This window comes from Eleutherodactylus coqui, chromosome 2 (assembly GCF_035609145.1).
Source record: "Eleutherodactylus coqui strain aEleCoq1 chromosome 2, aEleCoq1.hap1, whole genome shotgun sequence".
NCBI lineage: Eukaryota > Metazoa > Chordata > Amphibia > Anura > Eleutherodactylidae > Eleutherodactylus > Eleutherodactylus coqui.
Genome location: NC_089838.1, coordinates 52195177 through 52213085, shown reverse-complemented (window position 1 = coordinate 52213085; position 17909 = coordinate 52195177). Strand labels below are relative to the sequence as shown.

Here is a 17909-nt window from a genome sequence, read left to right as displayed (position 1 = left end):
GGGGGGGGGCATGGGCTGGGTGATCCCGGACGTTGGGGGGGGGGGGCATGGGCTGGGTGATCCCGGACGTTGGGGGGGGGGGGGGCATGGGCTGGGTGATCCCGGACGTTGGGGAGGGGGCATGGGCTGGGTGATCCCGGACGTTGGGGAGGGGGCATGGGCTGGGTGATCCCGGACGTTGGGGGGGGGGGCATGGGCCGAGTGATCCTGGGCATTGGGGGGCATGGGCTGGGTGATCCTGGACATTGGGGGTCTGATCTGGGTGATCCTGGGCACTAGAGGGTCTCGGGTGGTTATTAATCCTGGGCATAGTAGCCTTGGGATCTGGGTTTTGCGATCCTGGGAACTGGGGGGGGGGGGGGTGTCTGGGTTTGGTGATCCTGGGCACTGGTGTTGGCGATTCTGGGCATTGAGGCTCTGTTCGGGTGATCCCACGCAATGGGTTCTGGGCACTGTGGTGACTTCTGTGTATTGCCGCATTCAGGGCATTGTATCCTTTTGCAGTACTGAGGGGTTTTGTGGATACTGGGCACTGCCAGGCTCAAGGATGGGTGATTCTAAATATTGGCATAGGAGGCAGCCCCTCGGGCATGTCGAATGTGAGCAGTGTGGCAGGTTCTGTACATCACCAGGCTGGGGAAGTTGATCATGGACTCATGCCATGTACAGATGGTAGATATTCCTGGGCACTGCCTTCCTCTGGTTTGGTTGTTCATGGGAACTGCTAGGCTTGGTGACTGGACACTTTATGACTCTAGTGTGGGTGATTGTTGGTGCTGCCAAGTTTCAGTCTCGTGATTGTGTACAATGCCAGGCTCCTTGGAATGTTGGCATAACCATTCTTTAGTTTGTGAGTAGAGATGAGCGAGCGTACTCGGAAAAGCACTACTCGCTCGAGTAATTTGCTTTATCCGAGTATCGCTGTGCTCGGGTCTGAAGATTCGGGTGCCGCTGCGGCTGACAGGTGAGTCGCAGCGGGGAGCAGGGGAGAGCGGGCGGGAGAGAGGGAGAGAAAGATCTCCCCTCCGTTCCTCCCCGCTCTCCCCTGCAGCTCCCCGCTCCGTGCCGACACCCGAATCTTCAGACCCGAGCACAGCGATACTCGGATAAAGCAAATTACTCGAGCGAGTAGTGCTTTTCCGAGTACGCTCGCTCATCTCTATTTGTGAGATTATGCCCACTCTTGGACGTAAGGAATGGAGGATTTTGCAAGCAACAGTAGGCACACTGGTTTATATATGGACTTTGCCACCTAGTCTCATTATATATGGTGGTTGGTATCTGGGCACTACTAGTCTATACTGTGGTTATGCTATGTAGAGTACTCTGCCAGGCTCTGGATAGTGCACAATTGTGGCAACCCCAGGATTATCGGGCAGTGGCACATTTGACTCTGGTTGGCATGTGACTGTGCACCCCCAGGTACTATGCATTCCTGCTGGCCCTATTTCTCCATTGTGTGGACGAGTAGCCATGCCAGTGCCGATGTGCGCCGCCTGGCACCACATCATGTATCATGCTCGCGATTTCTATATTACACAGTGCTGTGAAATGCCACCTGCATGCCTATCCCTTGTTAACCCTCTGTTGGCAGTGCCCGTGTTTGATATAATATGTCACCGCCCTGTCTGAAATCTTTGTCTGCCAAGCTGTCTTATTCGTGTCATTTATTTTACCCACTAACCTCTTCAGGTTGGCAGCTGTCATTCTGGTAATGTGTATGTTGTAGTGTACCCACTGCCTGGTATTTCCTGGGCATTGCCAGGCTCCATAGTAGGGGATTGTGGGCACTTCCAAGCTAGGTTTTGGGCACTGTTGATGACATCAGTGTCTGTTATTTTAATTTATGGTGCCCTCTGTTGGTACTGCGCACTTTTCTAAGGATATTAGAGGTGACCTGTTATGGCAGGAGGGTCATTATAATACACAACCCCTGGGGAAGGGGAGCAGCCTTGTATTGACCAGTTAGTGAGGTTCTACAGCAGGTGAGGTTTGTATTATAAAGCAGATGGGTACACGAGGGCAGGAGTCTCGCCCTCGGTGCCAAGCTTCATGCTGTCATCACTTTATCTGCGACTGATTGCGATTCTGAAGTTTCTCTATTGAGTTTGGCGCCATTTCATTCGTCTACGCTGAAGGCCTGTTAGGGAGGGATTGCAGATCGTCCTGCTGCTTATTACTCAAGGTGGCGCCATTTATCCACAACTTGACCTGAATGTCAATGCACTCTGCCATGAGGCAGTAAGTGGCGTTTAACCCTTTCACGTCATGACTTAAGACCCCTGAGTGTCTCTCAGTTGCCCGCTCTTACCCCTTCGTGCCACGTGGTACCCCAGAACCTGGTTTGTAATAATTGTAGAAGCATCCAGTTCCCGGCGTTCTGGTGTGATGACCAGCATGGCCGCCATTATTGCATCATTGATTATTACTCCAGATCAGGAGCAGTGGCACACAGGCACTGCTTGTCTTTTTTTCGTTTTTGTCTCTACTTCCAGCTTCATGGAGTCAGTGTGGATAAGTGGCTGCGTGATGTAATGAGATTTACAGGGGGCGCAACGCTGTGTGGCTTTTCATCCAAGATTACCTTATTATTTTTCTCTCCTTCGATTGATGCCAGAAAATCCCCTAAAAAAAAAATGTACAAATTCTGCATCGCCTGTGAGTGACCATGAGGTGGTGAATGCTTCCTGTGAAGGTAAAGGGCCATGTCTTATAGCCTCCTCCTTAAGATGTCAGCAATGTTCAATGAGGGTGCAAATTTTGCAGCATTTCTCGCTTTCTGGCAGTGAACGCTGCAGCTGAGGGTCATGTAGGAAGGATGCAGCTGGCGTTGGTGGAGTGGGGGGACGCTGACACTGGTGTAGGGAGGATGCAGCTGGTGTTGGCAGAGGGTGGAACACTAGCACTGGTATAGGGAAGATGCTGCGGTTGGCGTTGGCAGGGGAGCGGGGAACACTAGCGCTGGTGTAGGGAGGATGCTGCGGTTGGCGTTGGCAGAGGAGGGGGGCACTGGCGCTGGTGTAGGGAGAATGCTGCTGTGGCTGGCGTTGGTGGAGGGTGGAACGCTGGTGCTGGTGTAGGGAGGATGCCGTGGCTGGCATTGGTGGAGGGTGGAACACTGGCGCAGGTGTAAGGAGGATGCTGCGGTTGGCATTGGCAGAGTGGGAACACTGGCGCTGGTGTACGGAGGATGCTGCAGTTGACGTTGGTGGCGGGGAGGGGCACTGACGCTGGTGCGGGGAGGACATTCCTATTTCCGTTGGCAAATGGGGGAGCACTAGCGCTGGCATAGGGAGGATGCTGCAGTTGGCATTGGCAGAGGGGGGACGACGACAATGACGCTGGTGTCGGAAAGACGCTGCAATTGGTGTTGGCGGATGGGGGAGGACTGGCGCTGATGTATAGAGTACGCTGCAGTTGGCGTTGGTAGAGGGCAGCATTGATACAAAGTGGAACACTTGGGCTGGTTTGGGGAGGATGCTGGCTGGTATTGGCAGAGGGGGGAACACTGGCACTAGTGTAAAGAGGACGCTGTGGCTGGCCTGAGGGGGACGCTGGTGCTGGTCTAAGGAGGATGCTGGTTGAGTGGGACGCTGGTGCTGGTCTAAGGAGAATGTTGGCATAGGAGGAAACACTGACGCTGGTGGAGGGGGGTGCTGTGTCTTGTGCTGGTATCAAATGGCACTGACAGAGGGGGGGCGCTGCAGCTGGTGTGGGTGTAATGGGGTCTGCGGATAACACTGCAGCTGGCACTGCTGTAGGGGGACTGTGGCTCACGTAGGGGGCACACTGCAGCTGGTCTTGCTGTAGCGGATGGCTGCAGCTGGCACTGCTGTAGGGGGACTCAGTGGGTAGCACTGTGGCTGGCACTAGTTATGGGTACTTTGGATGACACTTTTATATTTCCTTGGGATGCCCTGGCTTGAATGTGACAATATTACAGGATGGGCATATACAGAGAGCTCACTAGCGCCCCAGCAAGGATCCGTCAGCTGCGTCTTGTGGTCTGCAAGTGGCTGCAAAAGATCTTAACACTTCAGAAGTAGAATTATGCAAATGTATTGCCCTGATGCCAATCGGGGTGGAGCTTCACTTTAAAGCGACGGTAGTCCTGCAGGTACTGTGCAGGGTGAAGGCTTCGTGAGCTGTAATAAGAGGATAATGTGATGGCAGGTAGTGCTGGTCTGACTAATAGCTGACATTTGGAGGCTCTATATCTGCCAGGCGGAACAGCGGGCGCGCATCTTGTTTTGAGCTGTAGGTCAGCAGAACGTGGGGTGCCCGCTGTGCCCCCTGCCTGTGCCACCCCCCTGGCATGTTGCATCCAGGACAGACTGAGATGACGCATTGTACGAGCGTCCCACATAGTGCGAGCTCCGGCCAAATCTGCCACCGCTGCCCAGGCCTGTTAACTCTTCATACTACTAGCCGTTAAGAGATGCCGGGTCGTGGCGGCCATTACTGTAGCAATCAGGGATGTCACCCAGCTTTTCACACCCCCTATGGAACATAAATCTATTTCATGCAGATGTGCCAGTCTTTAGTGTCGCTCTGGAATTCTATTCACAGACCAGATATTTCAGGAGAAGTAGATGTATGGATCTGTTATGTAGCGGATGGTCGCATCTGTCCCCGCAGCTCAGGTCTCCGGGGGGCGCGCGGTCGGGAGCTTTTATATAAGCCGCAGTTCTATTAATCTGATACTAAAACACTGAAACAATTCTTTTTCATTTGCTGTTTGGCTTGATGAGATTTCTCGTTCTCATTACTCTCTGACCTCGTGGGATTGTGTTCTAAGCAGTGTAGTAACCGGTCGTCTTGTGGCGGCAGTGGACGTCGGGACACACCGCCATCTATGGGAGCGAAGCAGTGGATAGTGACGACTGGCCCCTGATAACTAGAATTGATTTGAGCACACACCCACGGCTCTAAGCTCTTCTCTAACCAGCTTTCCCAGAATCCTGCATGGCAGCGCCTTCTATTTTCTATTTTCTCGTCTCCTGCGCCAGTGCAGAATTACTGAGCTCTGAAAATCAGCAACCTGCAGAATCAGGGTGACATGATGGCGGCCATGTTGATTGGCACTCAACTTTCCCATAAATATAGATCTGATAGGACATACGGACATTATAAGAGTGTTCCTGCTAAAATGTAGGCATCTCTATTTAGCGCCCTGTTCCTGGGAATGCTGCGTGGCCGGCTGTAGATAGCTTCCATTACACGGCCGATTACCCAGCTTTCCCAGACTTGAATGCCAGACCTACTTTGCTGCATTCTAATATGTGAGGAGGGGGACATATCGCCATGTAATCAGGGTTTGGGAAAGCTGGGTTGGAACTGTAATGGCAGCCATGTTAGTTGTCGCCCTGCTTTTCCACAAGCAGATAGCGAATAGTAATATTTTTCAACAGACAGGGATTTTTGGCACCTCATAGAGTATGAGTAGAATTATGAAAGCTGTCTAAAAGAAAAATGGTCTCGGTTGCCCATAGCAACCAATCACGGCACAGCTTTCATTTTACCACAGCAGTAATGCTGCCCTCTGATTGGTTGCTATGCTCAAATAAAACGTTATGCCTTACCAATAATATCTTTAAAAAAATGCCTTGTTGCCCATAGGAACCAATCAGAGCGTAGTATTAATACTGTGGTAAAATGAAAGCTGTGCTCTGATTGGTTGCTATGGTCCACAAAGCCAGTTCTGATAAGGTGGGATGATTTAGTTCCCCTAGCAACCATTCAGAGCACAGCTTTCATTTTACCACAGCAGTAATACTGCCCTCTGGTTGGTTGCTATGGGCAAATAAATCTTCCCAACTTATCAAAACTGCCCTTAGCAACCAATCAGAGCTCTGCTTTCATTTCTTAAATTGCTCTAATAAAATGAAAGCAGCACTGAGATTGGTTGCTAGGGGTAACCAAGACTGTTTTAATAACTCCCACTGTAGAGCGCAGTGTCTCTGTGGTGATTATAATTTGTTTAGGCTTCATTCACAAGGGCGAGAATCATGCGCGTTGTGAGACGCACATAACTTGCACGAATATGAACTCCATGCTTTTGAATGGACTTATTTGTGTGCGCGTTTTTGAAATTTTTTTTCCTCTCAGAGCGATACAGCGAGGATAAAAATCGCAGCATGTTCTGTCTTTTGGGGTCCCTCGGAATGCCTCGCCCATTATTTTCAATAAGATCTTAAGACATTGCAGGCCGTGCAATGTGATGTTTCCCATTGAAATCAATGGGAAACATATGCGACCCTCTGACGTGCATAAAACCCACGCCTGAGGATCGCAATTTCACAGAAACTATGTGAGGCGTATTTGAATAAAAAAAGCTTCGCATCGGCGTGTAAAATGCACGTTTGCAAGCGCGATATCACGCTCGCCCATGTGCATGTAGCCTTAGGCTATGGCGGTATACTTTGGTGCAGTGTGTGAGTGGATAATAATGTACTATTTGGTGGTTCGATATCATGTAGACTAGGTGTGGCTTCCTCTGACACGACCCTCAGCCAGGCAGACATCCAGACTCGCGACCATGCCGCCACTGATCACGACGCAGCCTCCATTTTACCCTGGTAACGTGGCTGACGAGCAGCACTTTCTAACGGAATCTCTGTCTCCTCTGTCCTGAAATATGTCATGACGCCGCCGGCTGCGTTTTCCCTGCTGGCTCTGAATTCCCATGACATGGGGGAAGTTAAAATAGAATTTTAACACCTTCAGCGCCAAAGTTACATAACAAGTCGGCCTTGTCGCGGAGGATGAATGGATCCTGTGATGCTCTCACATGGCGGTGGTGTAATTTGCAGGTTGCGCGGCGTGTCTTAAAGGAACAGTGCGTACTTCTTTTGCAGCTGTCATCAGCTGACTCGGCTTTACATGCAGAGCTTTAACATTTAAATCCGCAGTTACTACATGTTCTTGTTGTCGCCGTCTTCATTGTTATAGCGGTTGTCACCCAGCTCGCACAGCTATGTCTGCCATCACAGGGTTGTCACCCTGCTTTTTCGGCCACTTCATCAGTATGTCAGCCTGATTACGCATAATTGCTGCATTACTCTTCTGGACTGGCTGACGACCTCTGATGGAGAGCGGCCATGTTGGTTGTCACCCATAATTGAATGCGTACGGGCCTTGTGACTCCTACACCTTTTACGATCAGCGGTGGAGTCCATCCAGTGCTGTCACATGTACATTTCTGAAGATGGCCGGACCCTCTGGTGATATAATTTCCCCATCTTGTCTGTCAGACTATTCTCTGGTCTCAGTGACATCGCTCTTAACTTTATACTGCAGAATCTTTGGTTATTTTTAAACGTCTCGTCTTACAGAGCGGAGAAATTTATCCGCAAATAATGGCTGGGGGATGTCAGACGCTGATATCCGTGAGGGGTTGGAATAGTTCAGAGATGGGGGTTTATGTTGGAAAAAACATTCTGTATTATACCTCCGAGATTCACTCGCTATTCTGCTGGTGGAGTCACTGTGTACGTACATTACTTATCCTGCGTTATATCCTGTATTATACTCCAGAGCTGCGCTCACTATTCACCTGGTAGTCACTGTGTACATACATTACCTATCCTGTACTGATCCTGAGTTACATCCTGTATTATACTCTAGAGCTGCACTCACTATTCTGCTGCTGGAGTCACTGTGTACATACATTACTGATCCTGAGTTACATCCTGTATTATACTCCAGAACTGCACTCACTATTCTGCTGGTGGAGTCAATGTGTACATATATTACTTATCCTCTACTGCTCCTGAGTTACATCCTGTATTATACTCCAGAGCTATACTCACTATTCTGTTGATGGAATCACTGTGTACATACATTACTGATTTTAAGACACATCATGTATTATACTCCAGAGCCGCACTCACTATTCTGCAGCGGAACCTCAGCTGGTGTTTCTTCCTCTGATGACTTTCTACAGTACTGTCGCAGTCGCCTCCTCCTCATCTGACCGTCTCTATCCTCCTGTACAGTCGATTCTTATCGGTCGTTGCTATAGCAACTGCAGCGTCTTGGAAATTTCTCTATGGTATTAGTAGCCTCTCACCTGCCATGAAACGAGCGCCGCAGTGCTGATATGTAGTGCCGTTATCATCCCACTGCGCCAGCACCCTGTCATGGGCATTATCCCATTGATCATGGTAACAGAGCCCCTCTGGAAGGGCGGCTCTCTGTAATGAACTCTGTCCCTGTTTATCCAAAGCCTCCTGCTTGATGTATTGGGATTCTGATCTTAAACTCCCCAAATGCAAAGAATACTAAATCTTACTCAGTGGTCTCTGGGACAGCCAGTTTGGCCACCATTGTCACTGCTTTCTTAGAGTCCTTAGTTTTTGGATGTAGAGCGGGTAGGTGGCCACTCGTGCCTGGGAGAGCTGGGTTAGACTGGTGTTTACCATAGTACATGCAGTTACCACAGCGGACGGGTCACGGAGACCTTTGGCTTGTGCTCTCCCTGTGAGAGCGCTGACCGCAGCTGTCTTGTGTTTGGTCGATTATGCCCTCCAGCCGCAGTCGGGAGTAGAGATGATGGCCGGAGAGGCATATGGGGGTGAGGTGTCTGGGGTGTTGGTGCAGTAATATCTAAGTTACTGACATGCACGCACCTCTCCTCACCTCTTCTGTGCTGAGGTGGGGTTCTGCCCCTTCCTCTATCGTAAGACAGTATTCACATAAGCGCAAATCTTGCACGTTGCGCAACGCACAAATATTCACTCCATTCTTTAGAGTCGTACACATGAGCGATGCTGCAAGATTACAAATAGCTGCATATCCTATTTTTTCTCGTCCCTCGGAATGTGTAGCCCATTGTTTCAACACTTGCAGCGAAAGAGGATCACAATTTTACATCTGCGGGTAAAATGCACGTTGACAAGCGCGATATTGGTCAGGGATTACACAACCATATGTGGAAACCGCTTGCGGAGGCCTGCAGCACATTCCAGCTGTGACCCTGCGTACAGCCGCATAATGCACGGCGTATGACTGCCTCCTCACGCAGCCGGTCTTGCACAGAACAGCTTTTTTTCATTTGTTTATACATCCTGCGCCACCGCTGTGGGCTCTGTCGCAGATTCTGCGGTACAATAGACTGTGTTGCGTTCTATTTGCCGCAATTGGTAATGCAATTCCAACCCGCGTGAAAGTATGCCGCTGTGAAATCTCGGTTTTAAGTCACGGGTATGCATCAAAATACACGTTTAAACCTGGCGACACACATTCTGAAGTCCCATTGATTGCAAAGCCAAAATCCAACTGGGAAAAACAACGTTCTTTTTTTTTTTCTTTCTGTGATGTGTGTTTTAAATTCACGTTGGGAAAAACTGCATCTAGACAGTGGCGCCGTTCCCTATTACAGTGCATATTGCAAGCATATCACATGTTCACACATAGCAGAAATGCGATAGTATTTCCACAGCGGAAAGTTCCGCAGCATTTCTGCATAAAGAAACGCTTCAAAACCTGCATCATCGGTACAGATTTTGAGCAGTAATCAGCTGAGTATCCGCAGTTGATTTTAGCAGCTACAGCGCCCCCATCCCCCTCGCAGTACATCGCACCCCGTTACACAGCACGGCTGACATACTCTGCGCTGCAGTGGCACATGGATGTATTTAGTGTCACTTGAATTACACATTTGTCTGCATCTAGACTCGTCACACGCTTTCTCTTCTCGGAGGTTTGCACATTAACCCTTCGTCCATTTTCCGTTGAACCCCGCAGTCGGTGTCTCTGCTTCGTCAGTTTTTATTAGGGAGATTTTGGCTTTTGGGGACATTTCTAGAGCTCATACAGTGACAAGTTATTAACTGGCTGAAGATGGAGGAAACCCCCGGAGATCTCTGCTGTGGGGGACAGCCTGATTATATACTATGCCTTTATGATAACCTCCTACACTTCCATTCACTGCAGCAATGTTCACCTGGAGGGTTTCTTTTTTATGAGTAGAATGCAAGAGCTGCAGTGAAAACTGACACACAAGCAGAGCAGTTCAGGAGAGGGAGAATAAAACTGTATACATTATATAAGTGTTGTTCAGGGTCTTGCCACCAGCCTATAGAGGTCACTAATTTTTATATTTTTGTTTTTCTGTCCACAGGTCAACAGATTTGTGCGTCTATCAAACATGGGAAAGTTGTTGCTATCTTTGAACTGCTGATAAGTTTACACCAACTCGACGAAGACTTTTGGAAACTCTCAAAAGTGACCGTCCTGCCTTTATCTACGTGCTTCTCCGACCGCGAGATTCCCCCGAGCTGCAGCCATGTACGGAAGCTCACGATCTGTCGGGAAGGTGGAATCCAGCAGCCAAAGTCCTGGACGTTCTCCGCGACTCCCTCGCTCGCCACGTCTAGGTCATCGCCGCACTAACAGCACAGGTGGCAGCTCGGGAGGAATCCCCGGTGGTGGCAGTGGCAAGACTTTGTCCATGGAGAATATTCAGTCACTAAATGCCGCCTATGCCACCGCCAGCCCCATGTATCTCAGCGACCATGAAAACGTGGGTGGAGAGACTCCTAAGAGCACCATGACCCTGGGCCGGTCAGGAGGGCGGCCGCCCTATGGGGTGAGAATGACCGCTATGGGAAGCAGTCCCAACATTGCGACTAGCGGCGTGGCTAGTGACACTATTGCCTTTGGGGATCACCACCTTCCAGCAGTCAATATGGCCTCCACTGTCCCCCACTCTCTTCGGCAAGCGAGGGACAACACCATCATGGACCTCCAGGCCCAACTCAAGGAAGTCCTGCGGGAGAACGATCTTCTGCGGAAGGACCTGGAGGTGAAAGAAAGCAAACTCAGCTCTTCTATGAACAGCATTAAGACGTTCTGGAGCCCAGAGCTGAAGAAGGAGCGAGCCTTACGGAAAGACGAAGTCTCCAAGATCTCCGTGTGGAAGGAGCAGTATCGGGTAGTGCAAGAAGAGAGCCAGGTGAGGGCAGCACCGCACACGCTGTCTGTCTGCTCGGCCTGGCGAGGGCAGCGCCGCACACGCTGTCTGTCTGCTCGGCCTGGCGAGGGCAGCGCCGCACACGCTGTCTGTCTGCTCGGCCTGGCGAGGGCAGCGCCGCACACGCTGTCTGTCTGCTCGGCCTGGCGAGGGCAGCGCCGCACACGCTGTCTGTCTGCTCGGCCTGGCGAGGGCAGCGCCGCACACGCTGTCTGTCTGCTCGGCCTGGCGAGGGCAGCGCCGCACACGCTGTCTGTCTGCTCGGCCTGGCGAGGGCAGCGCCGCACACGCGGTCTGTCTGCTCGGCCTGGCGAGGGCAGCGCCGCACACGCGGTCTGTCTGCTCGGCCTGGCGAGGGCAGCGCCGCACACGCGGTCTGTCTGCTCGGCCTGGCGAGGGCAGCGCCGCACACGCGGTCTGTCTGCTCGGCCTGGCGAGGGCAGCGCCGCACACGCGGTCTGTCTGCTCGGCCTGGCGAGGGCAGCGCCGCACACGCGGTCTGTCTGCTCGGCCTGGCGAGGGCAGCGCCGCACACGCGGTCTGTCTGCTCGGCCTGGCGAGGGCAGCGCTGCGCACACTGACTGACTGTCTGTCTGCTCGGCCTGACGAGGTCAGCGCCGCACACCCAGCCTGCTCGGCAGGTACTTGGACTGTAACTATGCACACACATTCTTCGTCTCGTGTGGACTGTATCTTCTTGCTCTTGCTCTCTGACTCTCTCTTGTACCCTCTGACTGTCTCTTGTTCGCTCTCGGGCTCTTCCACAAGCAGATCTCATATTTCCCCGTCTTTTGGCGCTGTTCTCTGCATTGAGTGGCATTTTTATTGCATCCTTGCCCCCTGATATAATGGAGGTTACCTGTTTGTATATAGTGGTAAAATACGCAGCAGCGGGGCTTTAGGGCTTCTTCACATGACGTATTGTTACTGCGTATTTGGCGCGCTCTACCGACCTGCTATAGGCTCCCAAGCTGCTAGTCGCACATATTGGGTGGCTCGTTTTATGGTGATCTAATTCCGAAGATGGTCTCAGACGTGGGGCACAGGAGTCCCCCAGTTAGATGCCATGGCTTCCTATGGATATTCTGGGTGTACCCCTTTATGAGTTTGTCATTGTATGCAGCTGCTGGTGACAGTCTTCGCTGAAGAAAAGTGATTGTAAAGGAGTCTATCGTTATTAAGATGATGGACTGTGTCTTTGAGGAAGGACTCCAGACAGAGTTCCCACACAATTGTAGCAGTGAGCAGGACTGCTGTATTGTTCTATTAACGTTGTGGCGTAGCAGGCAGGACTGCTTTATTGCTCCGTTGACACTGTGGCGTAGCGGGCAGGACTGTTGTATTTCTCCGTTGATGCTATGGAGTAGAGGGCAAGACTGCTGTATTGTTCCGTTCGCATTGTGGCATAGCAGGCAGGACTGCTTTATTGTTCCATTGGTGCTGTGGCATAGCAGGCAGGACTGCCGTATTATTCCGTTGATGCTGTGGCCTAGCGGGCAGAACTGCTGTATTGTCCCATTGATGCTGTGGTGTAGCGGGCAGGACGGCTGTATTGTTCTGTAGGCATTTTGCGTAGCGGGCAGGACTTCTCTTTGGAGCCTGCTTTTCTGTGGCGCCTTTAAAATTGCCATAGAAATTAGATATTAATCAGCCAATGAATGGGGATCTCCGACCCGTCCCTCATGGTTGTCCGTCTCCAGAGGTCTTTGCTACATCATAGTGGAGTCCTTCAAGGTTTCAACCTGCAGTTACTTATCGCATGTTCCAAGACGTGGGGGAGAAAAATCCCATTGAGCCGCATCTTACATATTTCACATCCCACGATCACATGGAAGGAGGAGGATGGAGGTTTCTTAGGGTAGGACATGCCGGCGGTGACCTCACGCCACTCTTAGTAGTAAGTGCATAATTTAGAGGGTTCCAAGGAACGTATCACTAATTCATGAGCCAGGTCACGTAAGGATGCGGCCGGCGTCTCCAGGATGGTGGAAGATGGAAGTTACAGGAAGGAACGAGCCCCAGAGAATCCAATATAAGGAGCTCTTAAAGGAGCCTTGTCGTGCAAAAATGATTCCCGGAAACAATTTGACTGAAACTGTCATTCAGCCGTTTCCGGAAAAGCTGTGTGTTTGCCAAAATCATACCATTGCATGTCGGTTGTCACCCAGCTTCTCCAGGCTAAAATTAAAGTTTTGACCATAGGACGCGCACAGTGATTGGTGCCGTGATGTCACATGACTGGCACGGAAATCTTCCCCCTCGCTATTTTCATGGCTCAGTCATGTCTTAAGTATCGGGGGTGATAATTGGTAGATTACAGTAAACTTGCAGCCTAATTAAACTTGGCGTTCGGCAGCCGCTTGTCTCTGGGAACTGCCTGCCGGATCTGGCTGCCGACTCGCAGAACGTTCCTGAAGCAGTCGCTGTTCTCCATCTGTGTGTTCCCCGCTTGTTTACAGCAAGACAAATGCTTACAGGCTTATACCTCTGCTGGGGAGTGAGGTGATGAGTAGCACCATCCAGGGACGCTATGTCGGTTGTCTCTTTGTGCTATACAGCTAATTGTAGTCTGTTGCTCCTTGTTATCAGCCATTTCAGACTGGGAAGAGGCTGAGTGTAGTGTTCCTCAATGTACAGAATCCCTTGTGTCCCCCACAGTTGCCAGTATTGAGAACCACCACTGTATATCGCTGATAACAGCCGCTCCTCCTACTGCGCCATTTTATTGTAGCGGCCCTTTAAGAAAATCATTTTTGTAAGTTTGCCTCGCTGTTCTAGCCAAATCTTCCAACACATGTGATGAGATTTTGCGGCGCCCTCCTCGTACATACCACCAACGCAGGGGCTGTTTTTTTTTTTCTTATTCGTGTTTTAACCATCTGTCGCTACTTTGCTGGAAGTTAGTGTCCTACATTACTTTTTTTATATTTTTATTTTTTGTGTGTGTGAACAGAGATTGGGTACTGTCAGTCTTTACTGTAGTTCTTTCATTGTATTCCTGAACCAGGGGTTTCATGATGAACCGTATGAGTCAGTCTTGGGGTGCATTTACACATAGTATATTTCGGTACGTATTTTCCACTGGAAGATCCGCACCAACTCGGCTCCGTGTGAGCACACCCTTCGGTTGGGTTTACATCTGCATTGGAAGGTCCTGTTGGAGCCTCCAGTGCAGATTGGACATTAACCTTTTTACTGACCTCACTAATGGGCTTTAACCCCTTAGTGACCACTGATACGCCATTGTTAAGGGGCCTTGTTCTGTTGCATGCGGCTTTTTACGACACTGTATCAGAAGCCTGGCACTGGTGCCCGGCTGTTGCATGACAGCCACTTGCTCTAACAGCGGGGACCGAACAAAATTGCCCATTCCCATAGTCGATGTGACCGCGGCATGGAAAGGATGACAGAAGGAGGGGGGTGCTCCCTCTGTCACCTTTTGGGCCCATGCTATATGATCGCGGGCTCCTGATGGGTTGCTATAGCGCCTGGAGCCTTGAAGGCATCCTCCAGGTCTACAGTGGCCATGTGGCTCTGCCTGTGCTTCATAGGCTTTATAATACACTGCTGTGTTACAGCGGAAGATAGCGTGATGGACGGCTTCCATTGACTGCAATGGAAGCCGTCCGCGCGTACACCCGCAGCAAATAGAGCATGCCGCTGGTGAGGATGGGTGATTTTACGGTGCGGACTTCCGCGGTGGAATTCCGCACTGTAAGCATTGTGCTGTTAGGTTCAATAGAACCTAATAGCTGCGGGCAAACAAAAGGTGAACGCTGTAAAAACAAAACCCAAAAATATTGCTGGAATTTAGGTGGTCATTCATATGGGTGCAGTCCTCATCTGAGTGCGCGCAGACCACTGATCGTGGGGCTTTTCAGATCCTGTTTTAAAAAAAAAATTAAAAAAAATGGTGGTGTCCTATTCTGGCCCAATTTCTTAGACTACAGGTGCCATTTCAAGTGGGACACACAAATTCCATATGCAGGAGTCCGGCTTTAGTGAGAAAAAACCTTGCTTTTATTCCAATAACTTTGTGCTCATAACAGACAGAGTACGCGTTTCGGTTCACATAGAACCTTGCTCACCTCTAACTAACAAACATTACACAGACCTTTAAAAAAGCTTAACATATAATTGATTGATTAAAAACACATGTGTTAACCCCTGTATTACCGATCTTAAATTGATTACCATGGTTCGTTCCTCCTGCAAGAACTGACACATGTCATTTCAAGTGGGTGGGCATACCAAAAAAACAGAGCGCACTTGGATTGACATCTGTATGTACTTTTTTTTTTTTTTTTTTATGAATCGTTGCTTTGCGACAGAAGCAAAAAAAACTGACTTTTAATTTTTTTATTTGCATGCGAGAAAAAATGGATAAGGCCGAGAAAAAGAAAAAATAACAATACAGGCACAACATAGACAATCCGTACAGATGAAGGGTGAATGTACGCCTGCATTAGGGCACGGTTTAGGGTTTCTGTCTCTCTATTCCATTTTGGTGAATTGGAAATAAATGCTTCGCTTTTTGTTCCCCCCCCCCCCCCCCTTTTTTATTCCAATGGGTTTTAAAAAAAAACCCAGAAAGGTTTGCAGTCGTGAATTCACCCTAAAATCAGTCTCCTTTTCCATGGACCAAAACTGGATGAGCTCGTCTGAATGTGACCATAAGGATCTTTTGCGCCGTTGTTTCGCTGAATCATTAAGCCTTATGAACCTACCATTGACCACCCAATGATCGCATCTTCAAAGCAGCGCAAAGAAAACGATCGATATCGCCACATGAACTATTAGGGCATATTCAATTTGGATTCGATGAGGTCTGTTCAGCACTGTTCAATCATGTCATAAGACGGTCCCGTTCGTAGAAGGGATTCGACTTTCCTGCTTCCTGAACAGAATCCCCGCCGCAGATGTGAAACCACCTGTACCTCCCAGAGGACTGACCGGACTGAAGCAATGTAGCAAACCCTCAGCTGTGAGAAGTATCAGGTCTGTACAGGTTTTCAGCCTCTGGCTGTAAACTTTCCATTCATTGACAGCAAGCGGAGATCTAGAAAAGTGTTCCATAGCATCGGTTAGAAAGTTGCAGATGTTTTGGTTCATCCTGATGAACCTTTATTTACAAAGACAGGAAGTGGATAAAATTGGATGATTGGAGTACGTCAATAAACTTTATTGACCTTGTTCTGGACGCTCCCTTTAAATTTTCTGCCCCGGGGATTGTGGGAAACTGCTGTGATCTTTGTCTCTTCCTTTCCTTTATTTTCCTCATGTGCCTGCGAGGTGCCGCAAGAAACGTCCGTTTGCATAATTTGCGCCGTCGTCCGCCTCCCCCAGGCTGGGAACTTTCGGGCTTTGAGGCTACAACTGTCCAGCCGAACAAACTCAGATCTCATCACAATCAAACGTGTCCTCGCTCCGTTACCCAGAAGGCAGTGCGGCTAGAACTCCTTATGCTTTAGTTTCTGCGCCAATGATGTAAACTTTTTGCACATAAATGGACATCTGGCAATGCGCTTCGACCCCTTCTGTCCACCTCGTGTAGGTTGTGTGTTTTCTTGTAGGCGTGTATACCTTTATGGGGCTTCGAGTGGCGGTGTGCAAAACCCGTTTTGCAGGTCATGTCACATTAGGATGTAGCATGTGAATCGCCATTCCAGACTCCTCGGCGGACGAACTGGAAATGCTGCCATTGTGTGATCCTATTAATGTTCACCCAGCTTCCCCAGAGACTGATGAGCTCCTCGGCTGTCCTTGTCATGGAAATCTCAGAAGTGGAAGCCCCCTTATTTGGTTTGATAGATGGCGGCACCCTCTGGATGGGGGGGCGGAGCACTGCCTCATATTTTGGGAAGCTCCTGGTGGCGCTTGCGTTTAGCCGTTATTTGTTTTTTCTGTGCTTTAGAAGATTTGAAAGTCGGCATGTGCTGCGTACCCGCCGCGAGCTCCTAGTGTAAGGCTGCCGCTTCAAGCCTCTGGTAGTAACATCGTGAGACACTGCTGACTAAGGGCCAGGATGATGATGAGGGCAGTAGTCGCTGTGCCTTCCACCTGAACCACAGCCATCCGTTAAAGATGGGAGGGAGTATTACATAAAAGTTAACGTGGAGCTGTACATTCTGTTGTTCAGGATCTCTGCTAGCTGTCGGTGAATAGTTGTTATTGTTTCTTTTTGAAGGCTGAAAATATGTCCTGAGACTTCGTACAGCTGAGGGTTTGTTGCACTTGTATCCCCTTAGTGACGCAGCTAATTCTGGACCTAAGGAAGCAACGATTTTTGGGGATTTTCACTTCTTTAGTTTTCCATCGACACTGCCATATGCGGGCCTGTCCTTTTTATTGGTACCGTTTCTTGGATGCGCATATTGTATTGTAGAACTTTTTTATTTTAGTAATTTTTTTAGACGGCCGCAAGAAAAAACGCTACAGTTCTGCCGTTTTTTTATTATTTTTTAATTATCTCGTCAATCATGGAGCATAAAAGATGTGATATTTTTTTAATTGAACCTTCGATGCCATGATCCTTCTGATAATACACAGAGGTACTGTTGTACTGCAATGCATCGTTGCTTATCATAGCGATGACAGACCCAAACGCTATTGTCTGGCGTCTGGATGCCATAGCAACCCATTGGCCCTCTGTGATTATGTGAAGTAGGTCTGATAATGTCCCATAGGGAGAGCACCCTCCCTCTGTGAACCCTTTATGTGCCATGATCAACATTGATTGCGGTACATAAGGGGTTAACAGCAGGGATCTGTCTTTTTACCCATCTCTGCTGTTGTCACAGCTGGCTCTTGCTGCGGATGGTGCTGACTCGGCTTCTGAGACCACACCATCCATAGGATGTAAGTTTATGCCCTTTCGTGGGATCCCCTTCTTGCTCAGACCGTATATATACACCCTTGGGCTGAAAGGGGGGTA

At 49.7% G+C, this 17909-nt stretch overlaps 1 protein-coding gene across 10 annotated transcripts in view; it reads left to right on the top strand.

The window, feature by feature from the left end:
• The window catches only part of ERC1 (ELKS/RAB6-interacting/CAST family member 1), a 96183-nt gene that overhangs the window by 4344 nt on the left and 73930 nt on the right, over positions 1-17909 (top strand). For all 10 annotated transcript variants that reach the window (XM_066590951.1, XM_066590950.1, XM_066590949.1 and 7 more), the window contains exon 2: positions 10124-10957. In XM_066590951.1, coding sequence (XP_066447048.1) covers positions 10289-10957 — 669 coding nt within the window. In that variant the 5' untranslated portion in view covers positions 10124-10288. The remainder of the gene's footprint in view (positions 1-10123; positions 10958-17909) is intronic.